The sequence below is a fragment of the Anabas testudineus genome, chromosome 13 (genome assembly GCF_900324465.2).
Source record: "Anabas testudineus chromosome 13, fAnaTes1.2, whole genome shotgun sequence".
In the NCBI taxonomy this organism is placed as follows: Eukaryota; Metazoa; Chordata; class Actinopteri; order Anabantiformes; family Anabantidae; genus Anabas; species Anabas testudineus.
The window spans coordinates 2,813,017-2,839,545 of record NC_046622.1 but is presented as its reverse complement, the minus strand read 5'-3'; the positions used below and the strand labels follow the sequence as shown (position 1 = coordinate 2,839,545).

Genomic DNA, 26,529 nt, shown 5'->3' with positions numbered 1-26,529 from the left:
CAGCTTAGCTGACTGGAAATGAATCAAATAAGCCCTGAGTGGGGAAGAAAAAAGATAGAACCAAAAGGCAGAGCGTCATATCAGACCCTACAATGTGATTCTTCCCTGTAACAGGGAAACGGGCCAGACTTTTTGCTTTAGAGGAAGAAAAATCCTCTGTGGAATGACTGCAGCAGCAAACAGCAACACCGCCCTCGAGGTGCTCAGGAACAGAAGCAAGAACACAAAGTGTAAATAAGAAAAACTATATAAGTGTTTTAACAATAAATGGTTTGTTATTTTAGGGTTTTCATAACAGGATCCCTTCCTTAAAAGAAGATAATACATTATTATAATGGAGACTTTATATTTTATTTATGCTAAGTCAATTAGTCAGTAACTGATGAAGATTTCTTTATTGCTCATTGTTGGTTGCACAAAACTGGGCAATATTAAGTATATCATTAATCTTTACAATTCTGTGATGTGAATCTTACATATTATCTGACATTTTATTGACTGAACAATTAACTCATCAATACAGAAAAAGAGAGATGAATCAGCAATGAAAATATGTATTGCAGCTTTAAATAGCTTCCATTGCTGGTAGTTGTTTTAACCACCAGTGGAGCCTTGTATAATAGTACTGTTTGCTCAGGCGAAACTCTGTTGTCCTTTTTCTGGCTGTTTGTTTGAACATAGGAACAGAGTGTGGAGTTTTGTTCTTGTGTTTGCATGTACAGTTGTTTTAATTTGAGCTGAAAAATCAAGCCTGTGCCTGCACGTTCCTGATGACAAGGAGGTTTCATAAACACGCACACAACACAAAGAGAGAAGAGGCTTCTGGATTTCCCTTCACTTGTACTGGCGTTGTAATGCTAGTGAATGGTGGCATGTTACAGTTTTGTTTTTTGCACTCGCATAACACTGGAACAGTCCAAATGGCACATGCAGGACTTTGCTATGTTTGTATAATAAATATACAGGTTTTTTCCTCAGGAGCAACTGTCTTTATCCCCTTTAAATAGTGTTAAACATGTTTTAAGGTCATGAAGGTCATTCACAGGAAATAAATTTACCATCTGATCTTGATTTCTTTCCTCTGGATTACATTACATGTTTGGCAGAACTTCTTACATCCTGTAGAGCTCAACCCAGATGATGGAGTGATGACTGGTCTCACTAATGACAGGGGAGATTGATGTGATGTTTGACTTCTTCAACAACATCACATCATTGCCTCTGTTGTCAACAACATGCCATCAGTGTATAATGATGGTGCTGCAGCTGATGGCTGGTAGGCTACCACACTGGATGTGAGTTGTTTTACAGTGTGCTTTAATGTTCAGCGTAATAAATAGTGAGCAGCAAACAATATTTTTATAATCAGTGTCAGGGATGCCTTGTGTGTATTACAGCTTTTTGTTTTTGATTGGATATTCAGAACTCTATACTTTCAAATCAAACATTAAAAAGGTATTTATTATTTTATCAAATATTTGTGCACCCGCTTTGGGTTCAGTTGTTTTTTTATATAGTTTATGCCGGCCCAAAAGTATGTTCATCTTTGTGATTCCTCTGTTTATTGTATTTGTGAGTCCTGCCAACACAAAACAAAAACTGGTATGAACTGTGCCTCAAAAACTGAGGTCTAAACCGAACCATGGGTTTTGGAGATTTGCTAAACACCCAGGGTGACTTTTGTTCTTTAAATCTTTAAAACCTTTAGTAGGGAATATTTCAGCAGTAATGCCATGTACTATTCTAAAAGTCTGTCCCAGGAGGCTTTGATAGCACTTCGCCACATTAAGATAAGTTATGGAGCATTTATGAACCTAAAATCTATATTTTTAAAGTTATACTTACTACAGCTTGAGTCTCTGAAGACACACTGAGACGTTATGTTTTCTTGTTTGCCGCTTGTGCAGTTGAGCATATCTTGTAGCTTTGAGTGTGTTAGCTAAACTAGTATCTACATATTGTACAGTACTAGTATCATGTGTTTATGGGACACTAACATGTTATGTTGATGAGTACAGGTTAATCCGGTATAGTCGTCTGTCAGTTTAATGAAAGACTGCACAGATCCACTGATCTGCTGCTCTTCATTCAAGAAATTCATAATGTCGGGACTTAAAAGATCAGGAGTACATTCAGATAAAACATTAAAGATTGTACGTGTCTCGGCTTGATGCCCAGGCGGTGCTGAGTGGTGAGTGGGCAGCAGCAGCACTTGAAAACCTGTTGCTTACTTTTATTGTGTTTTTTAAAACTCCAGTAGTTTCCTGAATTTACTTGTTTAACTTTTCACCCAGAACCACCCACCCACTAATCACCATTACCGATCAGTAAACTTTACTTTTTCCACTTCACTGTTTCTGTACTTGTGACTAATAGAGTCAAATGATAGCACCGTGGCAGTCCTAATTTTCTGATCTCATTACCATCAGAGCTGCATTGAGTTCTGTAGCTGGGGAAAAAAATAATAATAGTGTTTTTCCCCCATCTTTAGTAATAAATTGTAATAGGATGCAATACAGACGGGAGGAAAATGTAAACTAGATAGAATCACACTAACTAGATCAATATCTTTTACCATGCTCTTTCTAAATGAAGAAAACATAACTTGTAGTTATATCCTTCATGCAGAGTTTTAATGTGCTACTTTACATTTTCAGTGGTTCAGCAATGAGCCAACACATCTTGACAGAACCATCTTCACACATGCATTATGTTGTGTCCCAGATCTTTATCTTCTTTAAGATTGTTTTTATGACACCTGTAGTTCCTGAAGTCTTTCCGGGGAGTTTAATAAACTTTCTGTGTATGAGTTAGCAAGCAAAGGTTCGAAGGTCCTTAGCAGTGTCAAAGTATCCGGTAATCCCTGTGTGTGTTTTCAGATATGTGGAACGTACATTGTGTGTCCTCTTAGTTTTTATCATTGACCTTTCCACATTCCACAACCTGCCTCTGGAAGTCAGCTACTATTGGCTGCAACACTGCATGCTTTGTTTGAACTCGGCCTTGGGATTGGCAGGTTTGTGTGTTTCTGGCTGTGATGCGTTGAGTGGACTTGTTCCTGCTGTAGTTTTACTCTCAGAGGAATGTATGCAAGCCCTTTCCTTATTGAAGCTGACAGCTTATTGTTTGTTAGATGGTGGATAATAGATAATGAAACAAGTCGTGTTTCACAATACTCACTCAGGCTGGGTGTGATAAGGAACTTTTATTGTACATTAATCAGTGTTTATTTTATTTAGGGCCACTCAGTAAAAAATGGAGAAGAGTAAACCTGTGAAATCATTTCCAGTGGCCACTGCAGTAAATCTCTTTTAAATATCTCTCTGAAACAGGTGTTTGTGTGTTTTAAGTTGCTGTGTGTTTATCCATTATGTAATTGTGCTGTTTAGATTGGCAACACTCCCAGCACAATGAGCAGTAAAGCAGGAGTCAAAAATCAATTCTCTTTCTCAGCAAGCAGCATTAAAGTATTTGATTTAAACAGCAATGCTGACACAGTGCCTTGGCCAGTGCAGCCCAAAGTTCTTTTGCAACTGTGATGATGTGTTTTATCATTTAGCCTTGACTCAGTCTCTTTTGTATCTTCAGTGATGGGTCTGTTTATATTTGCAGTCAGACGTGGTATTTCACAATAGCCTGCCTCAATCAGCTATGAATAGCAACAATTTGAGCCATACTGTCAGTGTCTGTTGTGCCAAAGTGATTCACTGTCGTGTGACAGAAGCAAAAACTGCACTTCAAAAGTTCATCTCTAAAAATAAGATCCCTCTGTGTCCTTCTCATTAACCTAATTTAACAACAAATAATGTTTCATCATCTAGGTCTTCTGGTATCATAAAGTAAATAAATCAATCAATCTTATATTGACTTAATATTAACATGTGAGTTTGTGTCATTTCAGAGCCTGTAAAAAAATATACAGTACAGTATTGATTAATTATTTCAATCAGAAATAATTAAAGATCAGCTTTAACTAACAGAAGTCGAAACGATTAGTTGACAAACTATTACTATTACCAGTCAATTAACCATTAAAGTAATTGTTTTAGGAGTTAATTCAGAAAGAATCAGCACTATTATTGTTGTTACGATCATTTATTTAACTAACTTTTTAACTGGCTCCTATTGTTCTTGCAGATGCTGAATGTTCTCGCTCCATTTATTGAAGGTGCATAACGAGGGTGGGCTTTGAACAGGTGCAACCACACAACCGGCCTCAGTGACCACGAACAGTTCTGTAGATAGTAAAGGGAACTGGTATTAATGTTATTGCAAGGCTAGCAACTCCAACCAGAACAAATGCAGCTGGCATGGTGCCATCTCTGCCTTCTCCGGTGCATCTCTTAACATTCTTGATGTCGCTGTGTAATTCCAGGTGAATCAGAGTTGATAAACCTAAACAGGTACTTCTGGAAATCTCTCCAGTTTGACTGCTCTCAGGGAAGAAATGCTCTTTTGCTATTGGATGACACTAAAGCAGATCAAGTTTGCATAGCCTACCCTGAACAGTGGTGCATCGTGCATCGTGCATGATCTGCGACTGGAAAATGTGTCTCACAAAGGATGAGGAACTGAGCAGACACGGCTCTTTCAAAGAGCATCACCTGTCGTGCGTTTGTTGTTTCGTATTATTTTTTGATTTTGTAAATAAAATAATAATTGCACATATTTTATCCCCTCACAAACTATTTTGCTCTTTTGCTTCATTTAAAGTCAGAATAGTTCTATTGATTTAGAATTTCAGGGTCTGCTTATAAAAATAAAATGCTCGGCTGGTTTATAAGGTGGGAGGTCAAGCTAAGCATTACTGTCACTATTGTTAGTGATAATGATTTGATTGTGTTATTTAAAATGTCTTTAGGATAAGGCCTGGTGATCTTCTCCCATATAAAACACTAAAACTATAAATTGATGGTTGTTCTTGGGCTTTTTAAAAAGATACTAGTGCCCCATTCTTTAAGGAACATGTCACGCAGTGCAGCACTGTGGCTCACTGATGTGTTTTTAATAGCTTTTGAACAACAATGGAGCTTGATGGTCCAGATGAATCAGATAAAATCAGGTTCTGGGATCACGGTGAATAGACACAGCTCATTGTGGGTTTTAGTTTTTTTAATTTGTTATGAGATTTGTTTGCAAAAATGGAAAATTACTGGACTCATCCTGGTGAATGATATTTAATTGAATGCTAAATGCTAATATTAATGCTTATATCAGTATGCAGATTTAACGTGTGCCTCATAGATTTCATACAATTTCCCCAAGGGGATCAATAAAGTATTCATTATTAGATAATGTAAGTAGAGTGAAAGTCCTCAATTAGCAGAATGATGTGTCACTGATCAGTCACAGCAGATTTTAATTACCTTATGTAATTATACAGGACACCTGACAGGTATGTTCGACAGGAAGGAAGGAGTATGGTAGAAAAGAGGAGGAGGAGACGGTTTCGTTATCATCTGTGTAGAACCTCTCTAAGACCTGATGTCATGTCCCCAACAGACCCGGCCTCCCTCCCTGCCTCCCTCCCCCGTGACGTCATGATACTGGGCCGCTGCTTGCTGAAACCATAGGAATGCGACACACTGAGTATTTACACGGAGAAGCTGCAGCGACTCGTGTTTTCAGTCGGGACCTGTGTTCATTACTCTGCTCGCTCGTTGTCGGTCTTTCTTTTTTTAATGGAGACGTAACGATGAGTTGAATTTCGTCGCGGTATCAACTTTTCTCTGTGTGCGGGTTTCCCCTCGTCCTCCGACATGAGATCAGGTGGATAGTGTGTAGCTGCTGGCTAACAGAGCACCTGGGACCAGAAGTGAGTGTCCTCCTCCATAAAACGCTGGTTTGACACCGCTCGGTTGTGTTTTTACTGCGAAGTGAGGAGTTTAAAAAGTTGTGTTCGGGCTGTGCTGCTGGCGAAAGTTAATCTGGGGCCATAAAAACAAAAGTCTGTTGTTAAAATCTCACAGCGTGGATTAACTGTGAGTCAGGGGGAAAAAAGCATAATAACTTTATTGTTTGGCTTGTGTGAGGGGGGAGAGAGAGCAACCAAGCAGCAGTAGAGACAGGGGGAGATCTCTGCTTCACACAGACATCCCTGTCGGATAGGATCTGACTGTATGACTGTCTCTTTTAACTCTCCTCCCTCCTCTTCCTTCTCTTCCTATTTACTGACAGCTCATATTGTGACTGTCAAGGCAGCTGTTGGACTCCGCTTGTTCTGGTCATCTGTCTCTCTTTGCACAAGTGTTGGTGACACATGGAGATGTGATGGAGGGGGTGGCGGTGATTCACTGTTACCTACAGTGTCTCTGCTGGTTTACTTCACTGGGAAGTTTTGTCAGTGTGCCTATTTACAGGAAGTGTTTTATTTATTTATTTATTTAAAGGCAGTAGTTTGAACTTCCTAGTCTGATATGAGCATGGAGTTGTTGCTGTTGCCGGTGCTGAATAAAATATCCAGTTTAGATTTTTATATATATGTATATAGCAAATATACACATTTGGCAATGTCACAAAAACTTTTCTATTTAAAAGCAAATATATAAATTGTCCTGCAATACTTACATTTTGTCTTTTTAATTGTCTGAGTCTGAGAAGCAGCAAAAGGGAAAGTACAAACACTTTTTGTTAACATTTAAAAACATTTAAAAGGCTTTAGCCCACAGTGTATATTTCTGAGAGAAGGGGGAACAAAATAGTAGAAGCTCCAATAATTGTTCAACAATTAGTTTGTAATTTTAAATATTAAATACTAAAATACAAAGCCAGCCTAGATAGTATAATACAGATTTTCACATCACATACAACAAATCTTTGTACACGTTGTCCATGCTGATATTTCAGGTATCTTCAGTGATTGTTGAAATCTAATCTGGTCTTTTCAGATCTACGACTACAACTATCTTTCAGTTGAGTGAATTACACAAAGATAAACTGTTCATATCCAGCCAGAGTTTCTCACCTCTATTTGTTTTCATTAGTGTCTTTATTTTTCCAGACTTGTCCTTCCAGATTTCAGACTGGTCCTTCCAGGCTATTCCATTATAACCACTCCTTCAAAATGTAAACATGAATCATATTTAGTATTGAACTTTTTCTGGTTAACATGCAAACCTACCTTCACATCTAACATAACAACCAACCAATGCCCACGAATGTGCAGAAGAGATGTAAAAGCCAGAACTGGATCTTAATCCAGAACTGTGTTTAGACTTCTTGCTTGTGAGATCTCGTGATTTGCTCAATGCAGTTTCACATCACAGTAACTTAAGTAAGTGTAACAACCAGTTCTGTATCTGAACTACCTCATTGACTATAATAGCAGACAGATGTAAGCAGTCCCACACACACACATACACACACAGTGTTATGAACATGCTGGTGGCCCTTAGTGCAGTCGGTAGCTCCAAGGTCACACTGAGTACAGTATGTTTGCACAGCACTCTATAAATCTGGGAAACAGAGTGAGAGCATTGCTGTGTGTGTGTGAGTGTGTGTGTGTGTGTGTGTGTTTGCAGTAGCGCGAGAACAGGCTATTAATTATCGCCACTGCTTCAGCACCAGCCAGCTAATGTTAGAGCAGCACAACAACAGAGGTGACATGAACGCTACTGTCTCATTTTTAAATCGGTTTCTCTTTGTTCCTAGATTAAGAGCTAATTACTTTGAGATTTGGTGAGCAACACTTTATAGAACAATTAAGGTAAAAATGCTTGTGTAATGCTGTAGCGTGAGAAATTGCCACCTGACAAACACTGGTAATGTTTTTCTTTCTCTTTTTCTTTTTTTTTTGGCCTTGGCTGGTAACTCTGTGTACTCTACCAGTCACATTGGCAGGTTACCAGCCCTCATTTAGAAGCTCTTGCCTCAATTCTTGATGTGGTCAGCTGTAAAACATTTGGATTGAACTCTCACTGTGGTTTGTATGTAAACAATAGGGTTTCTGTGCATTAATTAAACTCACTCCAAAGATCCAGAAACATCTGTTTTGCATTAGACAAGAGACCTAGTCAGCAACACTTAAAATGGCCTCCAACATACTGACAGCTGAATTCAGAATACTTAAGAGTGTAAGAAAGAAATTATCTTGATAGATGTTGCTTATTTATATTTGGTCATGAATAAACTGCAGCCTAACAAGTAGAGTGGGGCGTAATAAGATAAAATTCTGCAAATCATGAGGGTTTATTTAGCCCTTTTGAAGTATGTTTACATTTACCCCATCAACATTTGAGTGTCGTTAGTGTCTTCTTAAGAGGATAGTTATGAGAGGTATGTCTCAATCTAGCCACAGAAAATCATTATTGGAGGTCTGTGTTGTCATACAGATGGTGTTGTACTATACTACGTACACTGACAGATGATTATTTATGGTATTAAGTGAGTGTTAAGAGTATTTTACAAGTTGTTACAGGAAAGAAGTGAGGCCAAATCTCCTCACTGAAACTGACAGAAGACATGGTAGTTGATATGAAAATCATAATATATATAATAGGCTCCACATTGTAGTAGAAATCTACCAAAATACTAGTAAAACACTTAATATTGAGTTTTGCCTTGGGTGGTTATGGGATTGAATGTGGTAAGGAGTCAGTCAAATCAGAGGATGCCCCTGATTGCAGGAGGCCAGTTGACACCTGCTGTTGATAAGTTGATTGACCCTCATTGTTAGCGAAGCGCTAAAGGGAGTCACTCATGAAACCAAAGAACTGCTGAAGAAGACATAGCTGGTACATTATTCCCCCCCCGTGCTGATACACGAGTAGGAAAAGAGACCAGAAAACCAGTTTTTGTATTTACCACCAGTTCAGCTTCAACTTTACTTTAGAGATACAACTACATGTGTGTTAGGTTTAAAGTTGTTTATAGATCTCAAAAAGCAACCGTTTCACAGTCGGCTGTATCACTGCAGCTCAGTAGTATTGTTGTGACCAGTGGTGTCCTTCCAAGTGCAGACCACCCATGTACAATACTTGAATCAGGCCGAAGGACAGCAGCTTCATCCAGAGCTCATCAGCTTGGCTCTGGCCCGCTGAGCGGACAGGCTTTCTCACTGTTCAGCCAGGCATACACGAGTGGCAGCGGAGCAATGCAAGGAGAGAGGGACGGGGAGAAAGAAGGGAGGAAGGGTGGGAGACTGTTAAAGGGAAACATAGCAGAGAGAGACGGAGATTAAAAGGAAACTGTGGGGATGGAGAGATTGAGGTGTGGGGGAGTGGATGATGAGAGAGAGACGGATTTTGAGTTGAGCAAAAGACAGAAAAGCTATAACTACAGTGATTGTTGTGTTCAGGGAGGGGTCTGCTTGTTTTACTTTATGAGAGGAGGGGCCCTGTTATAGCTTCTGTTTTACTTTGTCTGTTACAGAGAGCATTAGCACTGTTTGAGGGGGTGGCTGGGTGCAGCGGTGCAGCTGTAATACTGTTTTAGCATCAGATCGACATCCCACTGTAAGTTTTTTTCTGTCTAAGCCAGTACAGAAAGTGATTTATAGCTCACCTCGAGATCAGGCTGCGCATATTTATCTTTTAGCTTGCTGTGTGGAAAAGTACAGTAAGAAGAAATGTAATAAAATATGATTATTAATTGTATTTGTCATTGTTTAAAGTCTCTGTTGGACAACAGAGTTTCAGTAGGAGTAAATAAAAGCTGCAAAATTGTTGAAATATAAATTTTATTCTTTAATACATTAGATCGTCCTCAAGACACTAGTTTTCTTTGAGTAATGTAACTGATTGCGTAGTCATACTTGACACTTTAGTTAAAGAGGCTGTAAATGAGCTTAACAGGTCTTTAAAGTTGAGCTGAGCATGCAGAAACGTATAATCATCTCGGAGAGGAACGGGGAGTTTAGTCCACTCCTCAAATTGTGGTTGCTGAATACATGTTTACTGTACCATATGACTGCTTATTCTGTCTGTATATTGAATTTTAATCAAAGCATTAGATCATTTAGTGATCACAAAGAGCAGACACCTGTTGCTTTCACACTTTCTGTTTTATGGTGATAGGGATATGAAGCAGCAGTAGGGAGGGGAGCTCAGGCTCTGAGCCCCGGGGCTGTCTGTGATGGATGGAGTGACTGTACACCTGTTGTAGCTGTTAATCATGCTCCTTATCTCAATGCCTGGAGCTCACCTGTTTCCCCCAGCACCTGTCTGACTCTGTAGATGTCAGTACAAAGCTAGTGGCATATGGGAGAGAAAATCACAGTTGTGTAGCAGTATTTTGATAATCCTTGTCACGTCTTCGTTTGCATGTCAGCTATCTTACTTTATATTTGTTTACAATTTTATATGAAAACCGAAGCTGTCCTAATCCTCATGCATAAACAATAAGCAGTACATTTCTAATTAAAAGGTAATTTATTTGCTTTCTCATATTTTAATAGTTTGCCAGGCACAGTGGGTGGTATCACAAACCTCCAGTCTGCTAATATAATTTTATGCACATCTCCATTGTTATTTCCTGATGTTGTGTGTGGATTTATTGTCAGAACTTTAATTTCATATCTCATCTCACATTGTCACACAAAGCCCTCCATTTACTCCCACACAGTTATGATTATTCATACTACAGCCAACTATGTTAGTGCGACCTTGTGAATAAAGTTCTCTGTCAGATCAGATCAGGTCTTTGAGGTAAGAGCTCTACTCTCTGTTTTGGTTTGTCGCTTGGCCTTAGTTCTGTTCAAACCTTATCATTCTATCTTTCTTGGCTCTTGACAGCAGCAGTAAAGTCTTGTTTTTCACCAACATGCCTTTTAACTCAGACGTCTAGATGGCGTTAGCTGCAGTAAAAAAGCTCAGCAGTTGAAAGCCGCAATCCTCCATGAATCACAGCCAGACCGCTGCCTGTGAATATAAGACTTTCAGTGTCATTCTCAGCACCCACATGACAGTTTATTGTTGTGATTTACAGTCTGTTGAAGCTCCTTATGCTTTGAATAAGATATTATGAATCAAGCCATTAATTATGTGCCCTAAATGTGTCCATCTTGCCTATAATATATCTAAAAATAGTACTCTGTACTTATTGTACTCTGTAGGTATAATCATACTTTCTCCAGCCAGCTCCTCCAGTCTTCACTAATTTCATTGTTCCTTAAGGCAGTAGTTAGCATCTGTGCTGCAGAGTTTGGATGCATTGATTGATAGTATTGCTCTCCCAGTCGAGCACTAATGATAGGCGTCCACAGTGATTTATACAACTTTTCCCTGTTGTCACCAGACTCATTATGGCTGCAAAGAGGAATTTATCACCAGTGTTGTAACCTCGCTCTTATGACATCTTTTTCTAATGGCAACAAAATGCAGAGCTGGTAGTTGTGTGCAGATGAACACTGTTTCTGTTTAAATTTTATACATGTATTTATGCTAGTTTATATTTAACATTTCATTTAATGTATTTAAAAAATGACATGTGAAAAGTGAAGAAAGTGATAAAACTGAAAAGAAGATGGTAGCATCATTAGAAAGTAATTCATAAGCAAAGCTAGTAATTAAGTTATGAGATAAACACCATGGTTGAGGACACGAGCAGCTTTCTTCCATCTTGGTTTGTTTACAGACGTGTTTGTGCACTTAGTATTTCTCCTCTGCAACTCTGACCACATATAGCCAAACTTTTAGTGGATTCATATGTCAGTTACTGTCTACTATTTTATGTTCCTGCAGCCTATGCATCATGTAGTAACATGTTCTTTATATCACTGCACTGTTAGTAAATAATCCACATTTCTTTGTCATGTTTTACTAAAGTTGGTGTTGAAGTTCTGTGTCTGCACTTTATTGTTGGCTGTGAACCTCACTTTTCTGTTTTTTCCTGGGCGGGTGCTGCTACACTTCAAACACTCCTACTGAGAAAGGCTTTATTAACACTGGAGACTGCGAGCCCGGCAGCATGACTCATGCCCTCTAACTTAAGACCCACCCAGATCGCCCTCACGCTTCACTCACCCACCCTCCATCTGCCTGCGCCTTTTTAGTCCTCACACCCCTGCATCTTTTTTCATCACCCTGTTTTTAACTTCCTATGTTTTTCGTTCTTTTTTATTTTGCAAGAGTAAATGGAACAAGGTGGGACAGTATTTTGTAGAACAACAAGAAGAACTTGTATCAGAACTTGGAGGCCAACTGCACCACCACACCTACTGCCCCCTCTGGCCAGCTGTCCAGCAGGGTCTGGTTCTGCTTAAAACACTGACACAAGCCTCTATTCGACTACTGGGAGTGTCTCTTTTCATATTCACTGAAAAAGGTGGAAAAATGAAAGGGAAGCAGTTCAGCATGTATTGTCTGAACATATATGTGTGACTTTATGTTATGTTCCTTGTATAGTAATGGTGGTACTGTATTGGACTGTAGTATTTTGTGTGTCTGGTATTTTGCCCCCCCTTGTTGACATTTAGCGTATGGGGAGAAAACACATGCTGTTCTTTTGGTTGTGACCCACAGCACCACACCCTGGAATCCGAGTCCCGTTGCAGCCATCAAGCTGTCCTCAAAGTAAAACGTCAGCATGCAGCATGTGTAGATACCAGGACTGGGAAAAGTTCTCACTCTGATAAATTAGGATTGTTTTTAAATAGCGCAAAGTCCAGAAAGTGGCATGTATCTGTTTTATGTGACAGAGAGTGAGCTGTCAACAGTCTGAGTAGAAACAGAATATACTGACTTTGACACTGGAGCTGTAACAGACGAACAGGGAAATGCTTTATGTATGTAGCTGCTGTGATATAAGAACAGTAAAGAGAGAGAAGCAGTGAACCTACTCATGAGCCTGTTGATGATCTTCAGCTACAGGTCGCAGCTGGTATAATTCAGGAAGGTCACCAACCACACATATAAACTCCAAACATTTTTCTATTTAGTGGCTGCTTTTACAGTCACATTTTATGCTGGATAGGATTTAAGGAGTTTAGTTTTACATGCTGATTTATATTTGTAAATACAGCTTGGACAAGGTGTTTCTTTTTTTTCTGATTGTTGTCTGCAGGCTTGTGTGCATCATGCACAGTATGTTTTACATATGCCACTGCAATGTTTCACATTTGCATTTTCCAACTCATCCGACCTCTCTTTGCTTCTTCCTCACTGCAGGTCTGATGCTAGGCTGCAGCTGCTTCGGTCGCCATCATGTTCACCAAAAAGAAGAAGTCTCGTATCCAGATCTCCGCTCCGTCTAACTTCGAGCATCGCGTACACACAGACTTTGACGAGCAGGAGCAGAAGTTTGTCGGTTTGCCGCGGCAATGGCAGTCGCTCATCGAAGACACAGCCAAAAGGCCCAAACCCTTTATCGATGCAACGATCATTACTACTGTAGAGCCACGCAAGGTGGGATGAATGTTAATTTTGTGAAATTATGCATATTTTAAATGCGACTGTCATGAATAGTTTAACAATTTTTGTAGATCAAGCTAAATTTTGACTCTAATTTAACTAAAGATACTCATTTCTAGCTAATTAAGACATCTGCTTTTTTACCACTGACACTTTTTTTTCCCCCTTAAAAAGCTAAATTTAGATACAACAATAAGTTTTATTAGGACTTCTCATCCTGTCACTATCCTCTATAGTTATTTTGTTTTCTCCAAAATCTCCAGACCATTGTACGTGGCAACAAGATGGCGGTGGACGGCTCTCTGACATGGCTGTTAGATGAGTTCGATACTATGTCTGTGACGCGCTCCAACTCCCTGCGACGAGGCAGCCCTCCCATTCAGCCTCGCAGGGACTCAAGTTCGTCGGGAGGGGGAGGTCAGGAGAACGGAGATCCTCACCACAAACACTACTCGCACCCAGACAGACAAGACAGGTAAGCAGTCTAACCGCACCTCCAGTTGGAGCACAGGTTTTGGACAGAAATAAAATCATAAGTTATGATTGTTGTGTAGCTACAGTTCTGCTTCTTTCGTCAGCAGCAACATGTTGTACTGATGTTACAGCATCAGGACAGAGCAGTGATTTTGTTAAAACAAGTCCAAGTGTTGCACCACAGTTACTCTATGTGTACTGATCAGCACATTACCCTGCTTCTCAGAGATCGATCCAGACTAGACCACCAGAGTGGAGGTGACCCCCGCCAGGGCCAGCGTGCAGTTTATCCTCCTCAGAGAGATGAGGGAGTCCATGGTCGGCCCCAGCAGCAGCCTAGGGGCCAAGAACCCAGCAGGGCCCACAGAGACAGGCCGGGCTCTGGGCCTCCCCCTCCACCTCACAGAGACAGAGATCATCGGGACAGGGACCAGGTAGGGACTGAAACCTGGGTCAAACAAACAAAACATCTTCAAATCCATATGTATTAATATTCATTATGATTCACATTGCTCCCTCCTCCTCTTGTCTTCTAAATTTTATTTACTACTCAAACATTTAAATTGCATTGCATTTTTCACAGTTATGCATATGGTGTGTGCCTAAAGCTAATATTGCTGCAGATATGATTTCGAGGTCCTAAAAAACTATGAGTGATTTGCCTTCATTTGACCCTGCAGCAGAAATCCACTTTTCTATTTCTTCTAGTAATTTTCCCAATAATCTCTCACTCAACTCTGCCTCTCAGGGTGATCACAGGCCAAAGTCAAGCTATGTGGTACGGGATGGCAGCCCTCAGTCTCCCAGGGACAAGAGGCCTCTCTCTGGACCCAACATCCGCACCCCAAACCTGCCAGTAACAGAGGGGGGAATAAAGACTGCTCAACAGAGCACACGACCGTTTAACACCTACCCACGAACAGACAGTGATGGTGGGCGCAGCCCCACCGGACAGGTACGGGTGGCATCATTAACAAAAAGACAGGCTTCCTTTTAGGTTAGACAGAAGGAGAAGCAGCAACCCAGAGGGAAGCTATTGACTGAGAAGAAGGTAGACAGGAGCAAATTGAGCCACTAGCTGATGGATGATGGTTGTTATCACCTTGTTCTTGCTCTGCAGACCAGATTTAGCCGCATCTGTCCTGGTTCTCTTTTCCAAAAGCTGTTATGATGCTTGTGTGATAATGTCAAGATTTGTGCTGTTCTATGTCTGGGTTTTTAAAAAACAGAACCACTATAGGTCAGACTGCCTTACAGAATTATGTAACAGAATTAAAATTAAAGAGTTACATATATGAAAAAGTCTAGTCTGATAGGTCCTAGAGTTACCACAAAATTGATTAGTTCTAATAGGCAAAAACTGATATTTCTATCTTGTAATTTTTCCGTTGATGTGCAATATAATGATTAATTCTTTGTTAAAACCTGCTAAGTAATAAATATAAGTAATATATTGGATGAAGGAAGTTATTCATAAGTAACATGTTGCAGCTCAGATTTCACTGAATTTGCTGCATGTTTTGTTTCAGCAGGTGCGACACCCTGAATCATCTCCTCAGAACGGTCCCTCCAGTGGCTCCACCCGGGGTTCCTCCAGCTCCAAGCCCCCTATAAGCCATCCACATCCTCATCACGCTTCCCACCCTAGCCTGACCCCAGAGGCCAGTCAGCATCCACACACCCCTCACCCCAGCGTTCCAGCCCCACGACCCCCAGTGCCCTCTGGGCCACCGGCGTTAGGTGCTCCACCTCAGGGCCGCTCGCCTCAGAGGGAACCCCAGAGGGTTTCCCATGAGCAGTTTAGAGCAGCGCTACAGATGGTGGTGGATCCTGGTGATCCACGGACTTATCTGGACCACTATATTAAAATAGGGGAGGGGTCCACGGGGATTGTCTGTATTGCTACAGTGAAGACAACAGGGAAACTAGTCGCTGTGAAGAAGATGGACCTGAGGAAACAACAGCGCAGAGAACTCCTCTTCAATGAGGTAGGAGTTCATGACTTAATGAATGCTGTTTGGTGGAAACTGTGATTTAAGGCAGTTTAATGTTAAACTCACTGACTGTGATTAAAAAACGGAATCACTAAATGCTTTAATACACTTAAATCTAATAGTGTGGAAATATCCGATTGTATTTTTCTTCTTTGGCCTGTTATGATGACAAATAATAATTTAGTAATAAGTGATTATCGTGGTCCAAAGTCCTCTTTTCAGATCAAAGTAATTTTTGTATCTTATTTGTAAATCAAGTTTCCAGAGTCTGGAGGTAGAGTTAAGAGGTGAACAATTCACATTTGTTGATTTGGGGCCATGTCATCTGTCAGCATCTACCAGGAGATTTTAAAGCACTTCATGGTTCTGTCTGCTAAAAAGCTTCATGGAGATGATCATTTCCTTTTCCAGCAGGACTTAGCACCTGCCTGCAAAACTACCACAAAATGGTTTGCTGATCATACTTTGCTTGATTGAAGACGGCCTATTTGCTTTGCCTGAATCCCATAGATGATCTGTGAGGTGTTCGAGAAACACCCGACCCAATAATACTAAGTCTGGGCTATAATCAAAGCAACCTTCATCCTTCACTGCAATGATGCAGTAATTCATTCTAAAGGAGCTGCGACGTGTGTCTTGAGTGAATAAATGAATACACTTTTCAGAAGTTTGATATATAAAATCCTCTTTTGATTGACCTTAGGAAATATTGCAATGCTTTGATACACAGTTTTTCATGTATTATATACATGATCATTAGAAAGAGTTCTGACTTCAGTGCCAAAACATATAATTGAATGAACACCTAAATGACAGTGTGAGAAAAACCTGAATATTATATGCACTATAACAGTAGAACTTATGGCACAGCTGTTGTATTGGATTACATTAGATGATATAAGTGTACCTAATAGAGTGACCTGCGAGTGTGTAATTTACTGGAGGTACACTGTAGATCGTAGTCATTAAGACCTCACAGGTATGAAAGCTCCTGCAGCCATTAGACATAAAAGCTTTGGATAAACGAGTTCACCACTCAGTTTCAAACTCGCATTAGTTGCAAATTGTTACCTCACATTTTAGACATTTGAATCAGCTGATCAGGTAAGGATGTTTTGTCCTGGTTGTTGCTCCACACAGTATTGAACCTACAGATATGTGAGTCTCTCACCTTTAAGGCCTCTCTGCTATTCTCCTAAATCTAATATGTCATCCTATTAAACCCTGTCTGTGTCCATCTGTTTCCACGGTAACTGCAGGTGGTGATCATGCGGGACTATCACCATGAAAACGTGGTGGAGATGTACAACAGTTACCTGGTGGGAGACGAGTTGTGGGTCGTTATGGAGTTCCTGGAGGGCGGCGCTCTCACTGACATTGTGACACACACTAGGTGGGAGATTTATTTATCTCCACATTTAAGGGTCTTGTATTAAGGGTCTGGAATTACCTCTTATCAATGGGTGTCCATGTGGTTAAAGTGTTTTAATTTCTAATGCAGCTTTCCTCCTCCCTTCATGTTGTTGTTTTTTTATCCATAAGGGGGCAGTGTCACCTCATGTGTTCCTTACAGAGAACATTGGCCTCTGTCCTTGTGCATTTTAAAACGTTTTTGCTGACTCTGTTTCCAAAAACTATAAAACAGTTTGTTTTTCTGATCTGTGTTTGTCTATATCACATATAATATACAGTCTTTAAAAATAATCACGCCCATTGACAGACAGAACAAACAATACTAATACTGCAAAAACAACAGATGGTGAAAAGTCCAAACTGACATATCTCACTGGTGTTTCCTCCACTCCAGGATGAACGAGGAGCAGATTGCCACCGTGTGTCTGTCTGTCCTGAAGGCGTTGTCTGTCCTCCACACACAGGGTGTGATTCACAGAGACATAAAGAGTGACTCCATTCTCCTTACTCATGATGGCCGGGTATGAACCACACTTACCACCATCCCAGGAGTTCTTCATGTGTTATTTTCAACCACCAGACAACACTAATATATTATATAATCTTAGTTTTAAGGAGGAAGCGCATCTTATAAAAGGAATTAAAACTGTAAACTATGTGCAAACTATTTTTGTACGTGTATCTCAACCAGCTTCTTTTTAAAGCTTTACATGGTGTTGAAAAGTTTTTTATAAACTAACCAGTCATAACAATGAGTAGTGCAGTGGGGGCTTTACACTTTATTAGCACTAGAGCATAATCAGCTCTTTTTTACAACAGGCTAGTCATAGCAGAACAAGCACAGGAGTCATTAATGTTAATTACAATTCTGTTCCAGGTTTCGGTCAGCCATCTCAGCACCCAACACTGGCACACTTAAACAGTATGCGGCAGCCATAAAATCAAACACTCATCTTAGTTATTATTTCACTAGCTACACAAGTGCTTTTCCTTCTAAGGCTAATGGTTTGCACATGATGGACAGACGGTGCTCTCTCCTGTTCAATGTTTGTGTCAGAGTATGTGAGGTAAACTCAGTGCAACTCTGCAGCCGCTGACGAGACATGACCCACTTTTACAGGCATAAAGAGAAAATGTTGACTGAAAGGAGGAACTAAATACCTCTCTGTTAACCCATTACTGTAGAGCTGTGGCAGATGCCAAATCACTTCCTGCCTGTTGACAAGCAGGTTTCTGCTTTCTACACAAAATGAAACTAACATGGTTGCACAGCAGTGCCAGAGAAGTTCTAGTGTGTCCTTAATAATATAAATGATGCCTTATTTCATTAGACATAATGATTTAATTTAGTTTAATAAGTTTACTGAAGTTAGTGTTTGAGCCTGGCAGGGTTAGTTTTACTGACTCTTCGCTTACAACAACAGACACAAAGCGTGCATGTCACACATTTCATGCTAAGATGAGCTAACATGTAAACCACAGCGTCCTTGATAACAGCTGATGTGTGTTTGTGGTTCAATGTCTTCATGAGGTGTGGTTTCACCCATCTTCTTGGCCTCCAACAGAATGCATGGCCAGGCAGTCTGCACTGTGACACTGACGTGCTTCTTCTCCATTGCTGAGAACCTGCAGGCAGTGCTTCGTGTTTCTCATCTTACTGTTAATGGGTTTCTCAGAGGACACTTGGTGCCGCTCTGCTCTTTGATCTCAGTAAAGTTTCATCAACAGCGAGGACTAGGTCTGACTGTTTTGACTATCGATCTGGATGATATTAAAAAATAAAGTATCAGCCTAAAACTATGCACATTTTGTAATTATTGCCCTTTTACCAAGCCCACAGTGTCATCTGTGGCAAGAAAAGAAAAAACACAATGTGAGGTTGCACCAAATGCATTGAAGGTTTTGGCAATATAAGATTTTACTGCATTTTAACACTTAAATATACATTTCCATTCAAACCATAGTAGTTTAATTTTGGTAAGACCTGTGAGTCACACAGAAACTGTCCTGTTTCTGCTGTGCAGTCTTGATGCTAAGCTGCGTTTGTGTTGTTGCTTGTGGTTTAGCCTGGCAGGGGACTTCGGCTCGGTCAAGCCTGAAGCGTTTCTCGTCATTAGGTCAGGTTTGTTAGGTTTGTCTGGGTGCACCTGTGTGCTGGGTGGTATACAGTTGTATGAGAAAGTATCTCACACAACTGTATAAATAAATAAACCAAACTGCAGGACCTTTCCCAGGTGGTTCCCCCTCCAATGTAACTGAATGAAAGCAGTTCTGCACAGAAGAGAGGTTCAAAATCCCACCTCAGCGATTGGAAAGACTGATCTCTAGTTATCTGCAGAGTTTAGCTGTAGTTGTTTCGTTTCTCTTTCTGATCCATCTGAGAACAGCACTTGGCCTCGTGAGCAATATCAGAGTCTGGTTCTCTCTAGATATGCAGCCATGCACAGACTTTCTCAGAAGTAAGGGTGGATAGGAGGAGGTAGTGACTGGGGGCTGACCTCACAGACTGGACTGCTCTAACTGTTCATGCATAAGATGCTGTACTTCGGATTTGGAAATTAAATTTTTATTTTTATGCAGCTCAAACACCTGTAGTATGACTTTGCTGAACCAGCATAAATACACTTAATATAAAATATAAATAAATTGATACAGATCGTATTCAGCCTCTAATATGATTCTTAATGTGTGTTCTGTGAGAAAAGTGATCATGACGTATTTTGCTTTTTGTTTCTTTTCTCTCTTTCTGCCCACATCCTCTCCAGGTGAAGCTGTCAGACTTTGGTTTCTGTGCACAGGTATCTAAAGAGGTTCAGAGAAGAAAGTCTCTGGTTGGAACGCCATACTGGATGGCACCAGAGCTTATATCCAGACTGCCCTACGGGCCAGAGGTAACCCTCATGTCTTTCTTATCTTCAAGATCTGACTTGAACTTTATTCGAACATTTTAACAAACGCACCTCTACCACCATGTGTAGGTGGACATCTGGTCTCTGGGTATCATGGTCATAGAGATGGTGGACGGAGAGCCGCCGTATTTCAACGAGCCACCGCTCAAAGCCATGAAGATGATTCGAGACAACCTGCCTCCGAAACTGAAAAACCTACACAAGGTACAACAACAGAGAGCGGTATCAAAGCTTGCGTGCAACAATTTTAGACGTCAGAGCACTCGTTATCTCAGATAAACACATATCTGATTTATTCTTTTTTATACATTTGGTGTTGTGGTTTTCTTTTTGCTAAAACAATATCAGATACATTGGAAACTGCTAATTGTTATTATCACATAAAGCTTCTACAAGAGAAATGCTTAGTCATGTTTGTACACACTGAGTGTGTGGAAAAGGTTTGATTACAGCCTCTGTCTTTTGTTGTTGTTGCAGTTGTTATTTATGTGGATTGAGGTTGGCAAGTGACATACAAGGTTAAAGAACTGTTGTCTGACTGTCTCTTATTGACTTGTTTTCAGTGATTCATTCATTGTTTTCCCCTCTTCTGGCAGAGCTCCCAGTACTACTGGCACCACCCTGGCTAATGATAGCATATAATTTACACTGACTCCAAGATTACATTGTCAAAGTTAAATGAAGAAGATGCTAAATGAAAATGGTGGTTAAGCACAGAAGTGTCACAGATGGAGTGACAGAGGAAGAATAACGTGCTGCATTTTATTCACGTTAAAACGCAGTTTAAAATAGTGTTTCTAAACAAAACGTGCAAAATCTCTGAAATGTTATTAATAGTTCACGTGAACTTTCAGCAGTAGTGGCTCCATTTTTGTGCTTCCATGTTGGCGACAGCCATGGTCAGAGGCATTATGTTTTTGGGTTATCTGTCCCATTCTCATGAACACAATCCAGAATCAGACTAAAATGGAAAGTTAAATAGCAGACAATCCAACTTCTCTGCCAGGAAAGAAAGTTAATTTTAGTCTGCGATGTCATCTTGCATATCACTGAACATGTCCCAGTTTGAGTCATGTTTTGAAATATGTGTCTGTGTGGGAGATATCTGATTATTCACACAAGAAATTCACATGAAGTTGAGTTTCGCAACATCACATCTCACTTTTGAAGTACTTGTAAAACAATTTTTCCGATTTCACAACCTGAAAGTTCACGGCTAACGGTTGGTTAATGTGGTGTCACTGCATCTTTTCTCCCTCTCCTCTCATTCTTTCATTCTCTCAGGTCTCCCCTCTACTTAAGGGTTTCCTGGACAGGATGTTGGTGCGAGACCCGGCTCAGAGGGCCACAGCCAGTGAGCTTCTCAAACACCCCTTCTTGTCAAAGGCAGGTCCACCGTCCTGCATCGTCCCCCTGATGAGGCAGAACAGGATGAGATGAGACATGCAACACTAAGACCTCCGGACTCTGGGGGGAACAGAATACTCCTGCACACAGAGGAGTGGCCCGCAGAGGTCACAGATGAGAGGTCTGAACTTTGGGTGAAACCCTCTGCACAGACTGTGAGCTGCAAAGTGTGGACCAGGTGTGCAGGAGTATTCTATGTGTCTTATGTGAATCACTGAACCGTGGGGTGTGTCCCCGAGTAAGAGGCAATAAGGCTGTGTGCGTGTGCGTGTGTGTGCGTGTGTGTGCGTGTGTGTGTGCGCGTGTGTGCCAACAGCAGAAAAGCCACCACTTGCCTGTTGAATGATTTTTAGCTGATTTTATGTAAACACCTTTTTGAATTGAAGGGCCTGAGCTGGAAAGTTTAAGGACTGTGGTTGCTCTTATGTTTCCATTTGGACCTTACCTGGATTTTAAGTGTGAAGGTTTTTGCACACCATGCAGATGCTTTGAAGGAGCTGCAAGCCTATTGGCTAATTGTAGAGGTAGAGATGTCCCTACTGGACAGTCTGGAAGCTGAATTTTTTTATCACTACAGGGACCTCTCTCACAGCCAGATCCCAGACTCAGACACTATCCTCATCACCCAGAACTTACTACTGAGGGAGGAACTGTTTTGACTTCAGTGAGTCAGATGGATTTTACTTTGTCGCCGTATAAATACTAGTTTGCTTACACTAATTCAAAAGGTAAACACTGGAGTTGTGGTTTTTTAACTGATGATTTTTTCTCTCCTATTTTCTCTTTATTTTTCTGTGTAAGTACCATGAACATAGAGAGATATATCCGTTTTGTTGTTTCACCATCTCTGTTTTGTGATTGTTTTAATATTATTATGATTTCCTGGTTTATTTTAGAGTGAGATGTGTTGATTTTTGAAGCACTGTTGAAAAGAGATAGAAGCTGCACACCCAGCTGATTCCAGCACACAGATAGTAGACACTACACTAGATAGGACCTTTAGATCTTTACCCTCAGTGGTTAAAGTGTCAGACGAGCAGGAAAGGTTTTACACTAAACATGAAATTGAGGATGAGGATACATCCCTGTAAAAGTGAATGTGTCTAAAATTCTGATGTTTTTTGAGGAGAGTAGACTTTTCTACACCCTGTTTTTTTATTTTAATTAATCATTTCAGCTGGTAGAGATAACTAATCGTACACGTGTTCATTCTGTGCTGCTCGTTAGCTTTTTGAAATATAATCATTCTCCTTGAGCAAACACACGGTGGCTGCCGTTTTCAGTGAAAGGTGCTGACATGGAGGAGCCGTCATCGTCTTCCTCTGCTACAGTCGCCCTGTTAAATCAATTCATGTTTGATTTCTGTGTCAATCTGGGTTCTCCTCCTGAATTCACCTCATAGTGTGAGGACTTGAAAGGAGGAGATTGTTGGTCGAGTAAATTAATAAAGAAAAACTCTGACACAGGATGTTACTGAGATCAGAAAGAGAAGCGGCTTTATGTAGATGTGTATCGCTAATGAATCGCGCTACTCATGCTACTAATTCATAAGTGGACCGTCAGGCAGAAAACGGAAATCTGCTCTGTGTGTGCCAGCGGGTAATGCATGAGCTAAAAGAATGATCAGAGCTGGGTACGATGGTTCTGGATCAGAGCACAAGCAGCGATTTCTTTATAAGCATAGACCAACTTTTCAGAAAAAGGCTTTCATGGTGGAGTTCGTAGGTCTGTTGTAATGAAACCATGAAGAATTAATTCCACTTGAGTTTGGTCCAGGTCTGATTTGTGTACACCCACTTCTTCCCTGGGAGGCATCTTTATCAGCAGACAACTGTAGTTTCACACTGACCTTTGTAGCCACAAACAGTCATTTATGCAGGAGATGAAATTAAAGATGAGGCCGTAGCTGTGTTATAATTCAAGGTAATGACACACAGGTGCACACAAACACATTCTGCAGACACATTCCTCTCTCCAGGGCACAGCTGCTCTTTCCATTGGTTCTATGTCTTCCACGTCAGCTGCTGCAGAACCTCCTCTTATCAGACTTGACCTCAGTTGATTAACATTTTAAAGTTTTTGATCTGATGGTTCTTGGAAATGAAGGCAGAGAAGGGTTTTCTCACACTTGCCTTTTCTCTCCAGGAAAAACTGCAACTAGGTCTGTGTTGTTGCACAGAGCATTGTCAGGTACTTTTCTACATAAACATGCAGAATGTGCACAGTATAAACACTCAATGGACAGTTTATTAGGCACGTCAACCTGAAGCTAAGTCAGTCCAAAGCATCAGTCCTAAGTTGATGATTAGTTTCTGCTCACGCTGCCCAGAGTGTTTACTGTAAGTACACTGTTCAGATTCCCTACATGTGCTCACACAGAACGATCGCTTCATTTGCAAACAGTAAAACTAACTGAGGCCTCGGGTAAAGAGCAGCAACACAGTAGGATGAAAACTTATCTGAATATTTTTATAACATAGTTAATAATTACTTCAAAGCACAGTTAGCTGAGGACGGTGAACTAAAGTGATCACGATGTTGTTTATTAATGTTCTGTAGCTAATTACTGCATAAACGTGTCACTGTGGTTACTGTGATAATGATGCTGAGTCAATTAGGGTTCACCTCAACCCACAGTGAAAATCCTTCTTCCAGACATCTCTGTCTGTAACTTCAAACTCTTCAGAGTCCTGTTTTTACTGTCGTTGAGCTCTGTTGTTTCTGTTTCTCAGCGGGTTTTTAAAACTACATTAACAGCTCCCTCCTGCTGTTTTTTGTGCCAATTACCATTCTTTAAAAACACTTTATGATTTTTCAGCGTCCAGACTGAAGCTGCTCAAGAACAAGGTTGTTTTTAGCCCCTGCAGTGTGAACGCTGGTTCATCATAAACGTTGTCACTGCCAGATTTTCCTCCATAAACAGTCACCCACGTGAAATATGTAGTGGGCGTTTTCTACATTGTTTCCTTGACAGACACAATTTTCAGTTGGTTAGTTTCTGAATTTGTTTTGTGGTGAAAAGTGGAAATCATCAATACTGAGTGAGATTTCAAAATGTGCTGTGGGTGTTTCATTTTCCTCTGAATGACAATCAGGAACCGTTTAAGAAATTCAATGTGGATTTTCCTGTTTTCTGGTTTGAGTGTCTCCTCACAATCAGGACCACAAACGCGATTATTGATCTTGAGCTGAATCTTTAAAACTGGACAGATTGATTTAAAGCTTACTTTGTGCATATTGAGAAAATTGTCGGGGATTCAGTGCTGATGATTTGTATCCGGCGCCACTGTTAGGAAAGAAATCGGAGAATTAACTCACAGCATCTACAAACATCTGCAAACGTCTTTCTTTTGGTCAAATAATGATATTCTGAGAGAAAAATAGTCTGACAATAATGTTTTTATCTCTAAATTTGATTAATTGGTTTTCTCTCACTGCACCGTCCAGTTGCTAATTGTAAAATTCTAATTTTACCTCTGTTGTAAATTTATCCTCCAAATCTAAATTTCTTTCTCAACATATTCCAACTTCAGTCTTGATAACTTTCCTAACAGTTGCCTCAGATATAAGTTCCTTTTTTACCTTTTTTTTTTTTTTTACCTGATGTTTGTCCAGGTGTCAACAAACACTTGTCTTGTATGTTCTTACTGACTTTTCTTTCTGTTGTTTGTCTGACATTGGATCAGTTCTTATTATTATAAATGTGAAAAACCCCAAATCTGCTCATTCTGCTGGTGGACTGACGTTCATCAGGTTGAGGTTCACGCCCTAACGGTTACAATCACTACTTGATGGATTATAATAACTTCCATCATGCTTTTTTCTCTTCCTCTCACACATGCAGTCTCCTCTGAAACGACACGGCTCATTCATTTGTCTTTGATGTGCACCATCCATGTGCCGGACAGGTGTTTGTGACCTGAGGGAGTCCTGTGAGGTGGATTTTCAAATACGTGTTACTAATTTACCTGCTGCTCATTTTGGATCAGAGAGGAGAATTTATGCAAACATTTGATATAATTAAGAAGGTTGTGAAAAAGAAATAAACCCCCGGTGTGAGCAGCAAACACGTGACAGAAGCATTTTATGAGAACTGTGACGAAAAACAAAACAACGAAAGCATTATCAACAAAGAGCTGTTGAATGTATACAGGTGTACGTAGCATCAGTTATCTTCTGATCTTAAACCCAAATGTCTTCCGTTTACAGCAGGAACAAATGAATGAGCTTCACTTTTAAAGGGGACTGTATGAAGTTATGTTATTTCCTCTGGTATTTCCATCTAAAGGAAAAATCCCTCATTTACATTCCTCCGTGTTTTCTAATTACTGACACTGTTCAGATTCAGATTAACGATTTTCCAGGGTGTTTTTTTTTTTTTTTTTAATAATGTAGTTACTGAGGGCCTAAACGTTGGCGCTCTTCTCACCTCGGTTACATTTTCTAAAGGTTCGGTCCAAAGGGTTTTTTACTAAGCAGGACCGGAGATTGTCCTGCAGCTTCTTGGACACTCCTGAACATGGGTTAGAAGGAAACCGTGACCACTACTGACCAACCTGCCTGCTCTCAACCAGCCAAACGTGAACTCTTCCTCTGCCTCGTGTTGAAAAGCTGATTGTGTTGATCAGTATTGACATGTTCTGACTTCAGATTCTAACAACTGTACCTGCACCATTTTGTTTTTCCTAAACTTCACTGGTCTTGTAAAAACTTAGATTTCACTTTCTAATGTAACTTTGTTTTTTTGCAAATACAGTTTTTGTAAAAGTCGTCCACGTGTCTGTCCCCTGTGCTTCTTTAGTGTTTGAAATGTTCAACAGAATAACCACAAACACACGTTCGGTTTTGACACATCCTTCTCAGCTCTCATTTAAGGACCAGGGAAGGATGCACCATCATTTCTGCTTTGAGTAATGACCTGACTGACCTCTCTCATAGGTTCTCGTGACCTGATAATCAGCTTTCAGTGGAAACCCTGAAGTAACG

At 40.4% G+C, this 26,529-nt stretch overlaps 1 protein-coding gene across 3 annotated transcripts in view; it reads left to right on the top strand.

Moving 5' to 3' along the window:
- pak4 (p21 protein (Cdc42/Rac)-activated kinase 4) overlaps positions 1-26,314 on the top strand; it is a 30,637-nt gene extending 4,323 nt beyond the window's left edge. Inside the window, exons 1-11 of one of the 3 annotated variants that reach the window (XM_026370891.1) lie at positions 5,585-5,815; positions 13,104-13,340; positions 13,610-13,821; positions 14,047-14,254; positions 14,569-14,775; positions 15,353-15,808; positions 17,074-17,207; positions 17,622-17,748; positions 19,993-20,118; positions 20,206-20,340; positions 21,421-26,314. In XM_026370891.1, the coding sequence (XP_026226676.1) occupies positions 13,140-13,340; positions 13,610-13,821; positions 14,047-14,254; positions 14,569-14,775; positions 15,353-15,808; positions 17,074-17,207; positions 17,622-17,748; positions 19,993-20,118; positions 20,206-20,340; positions 21,421-21,576 (1,962 nt within the window). In that variant the 5' untranslated portion in view covers positions 5,585-5,815; positions 13,104-13,139 and the 3' untranslated portion in view covers positions 21,577-26,314. Of the gene's footprint in view, positions 1-5,584; positions 5,816-13,103; positions 13,341-13,609; positions 13,822-14,046; positions 14,255-14,568; positions 14,776-15,349; positions 15,809-17,073; positions 17,208-17,621; positions 17,749-19,992; positions 20,119-20,205; positions 20,341-21,420 lie in introns of those variants that run through there. The other 2 variants (XM_026370871.1, XM_026370881.1) reach the window with 2 other exon arrangements.
- Positions 26,315-26,529: the final 215 nt, after the last annotated feature.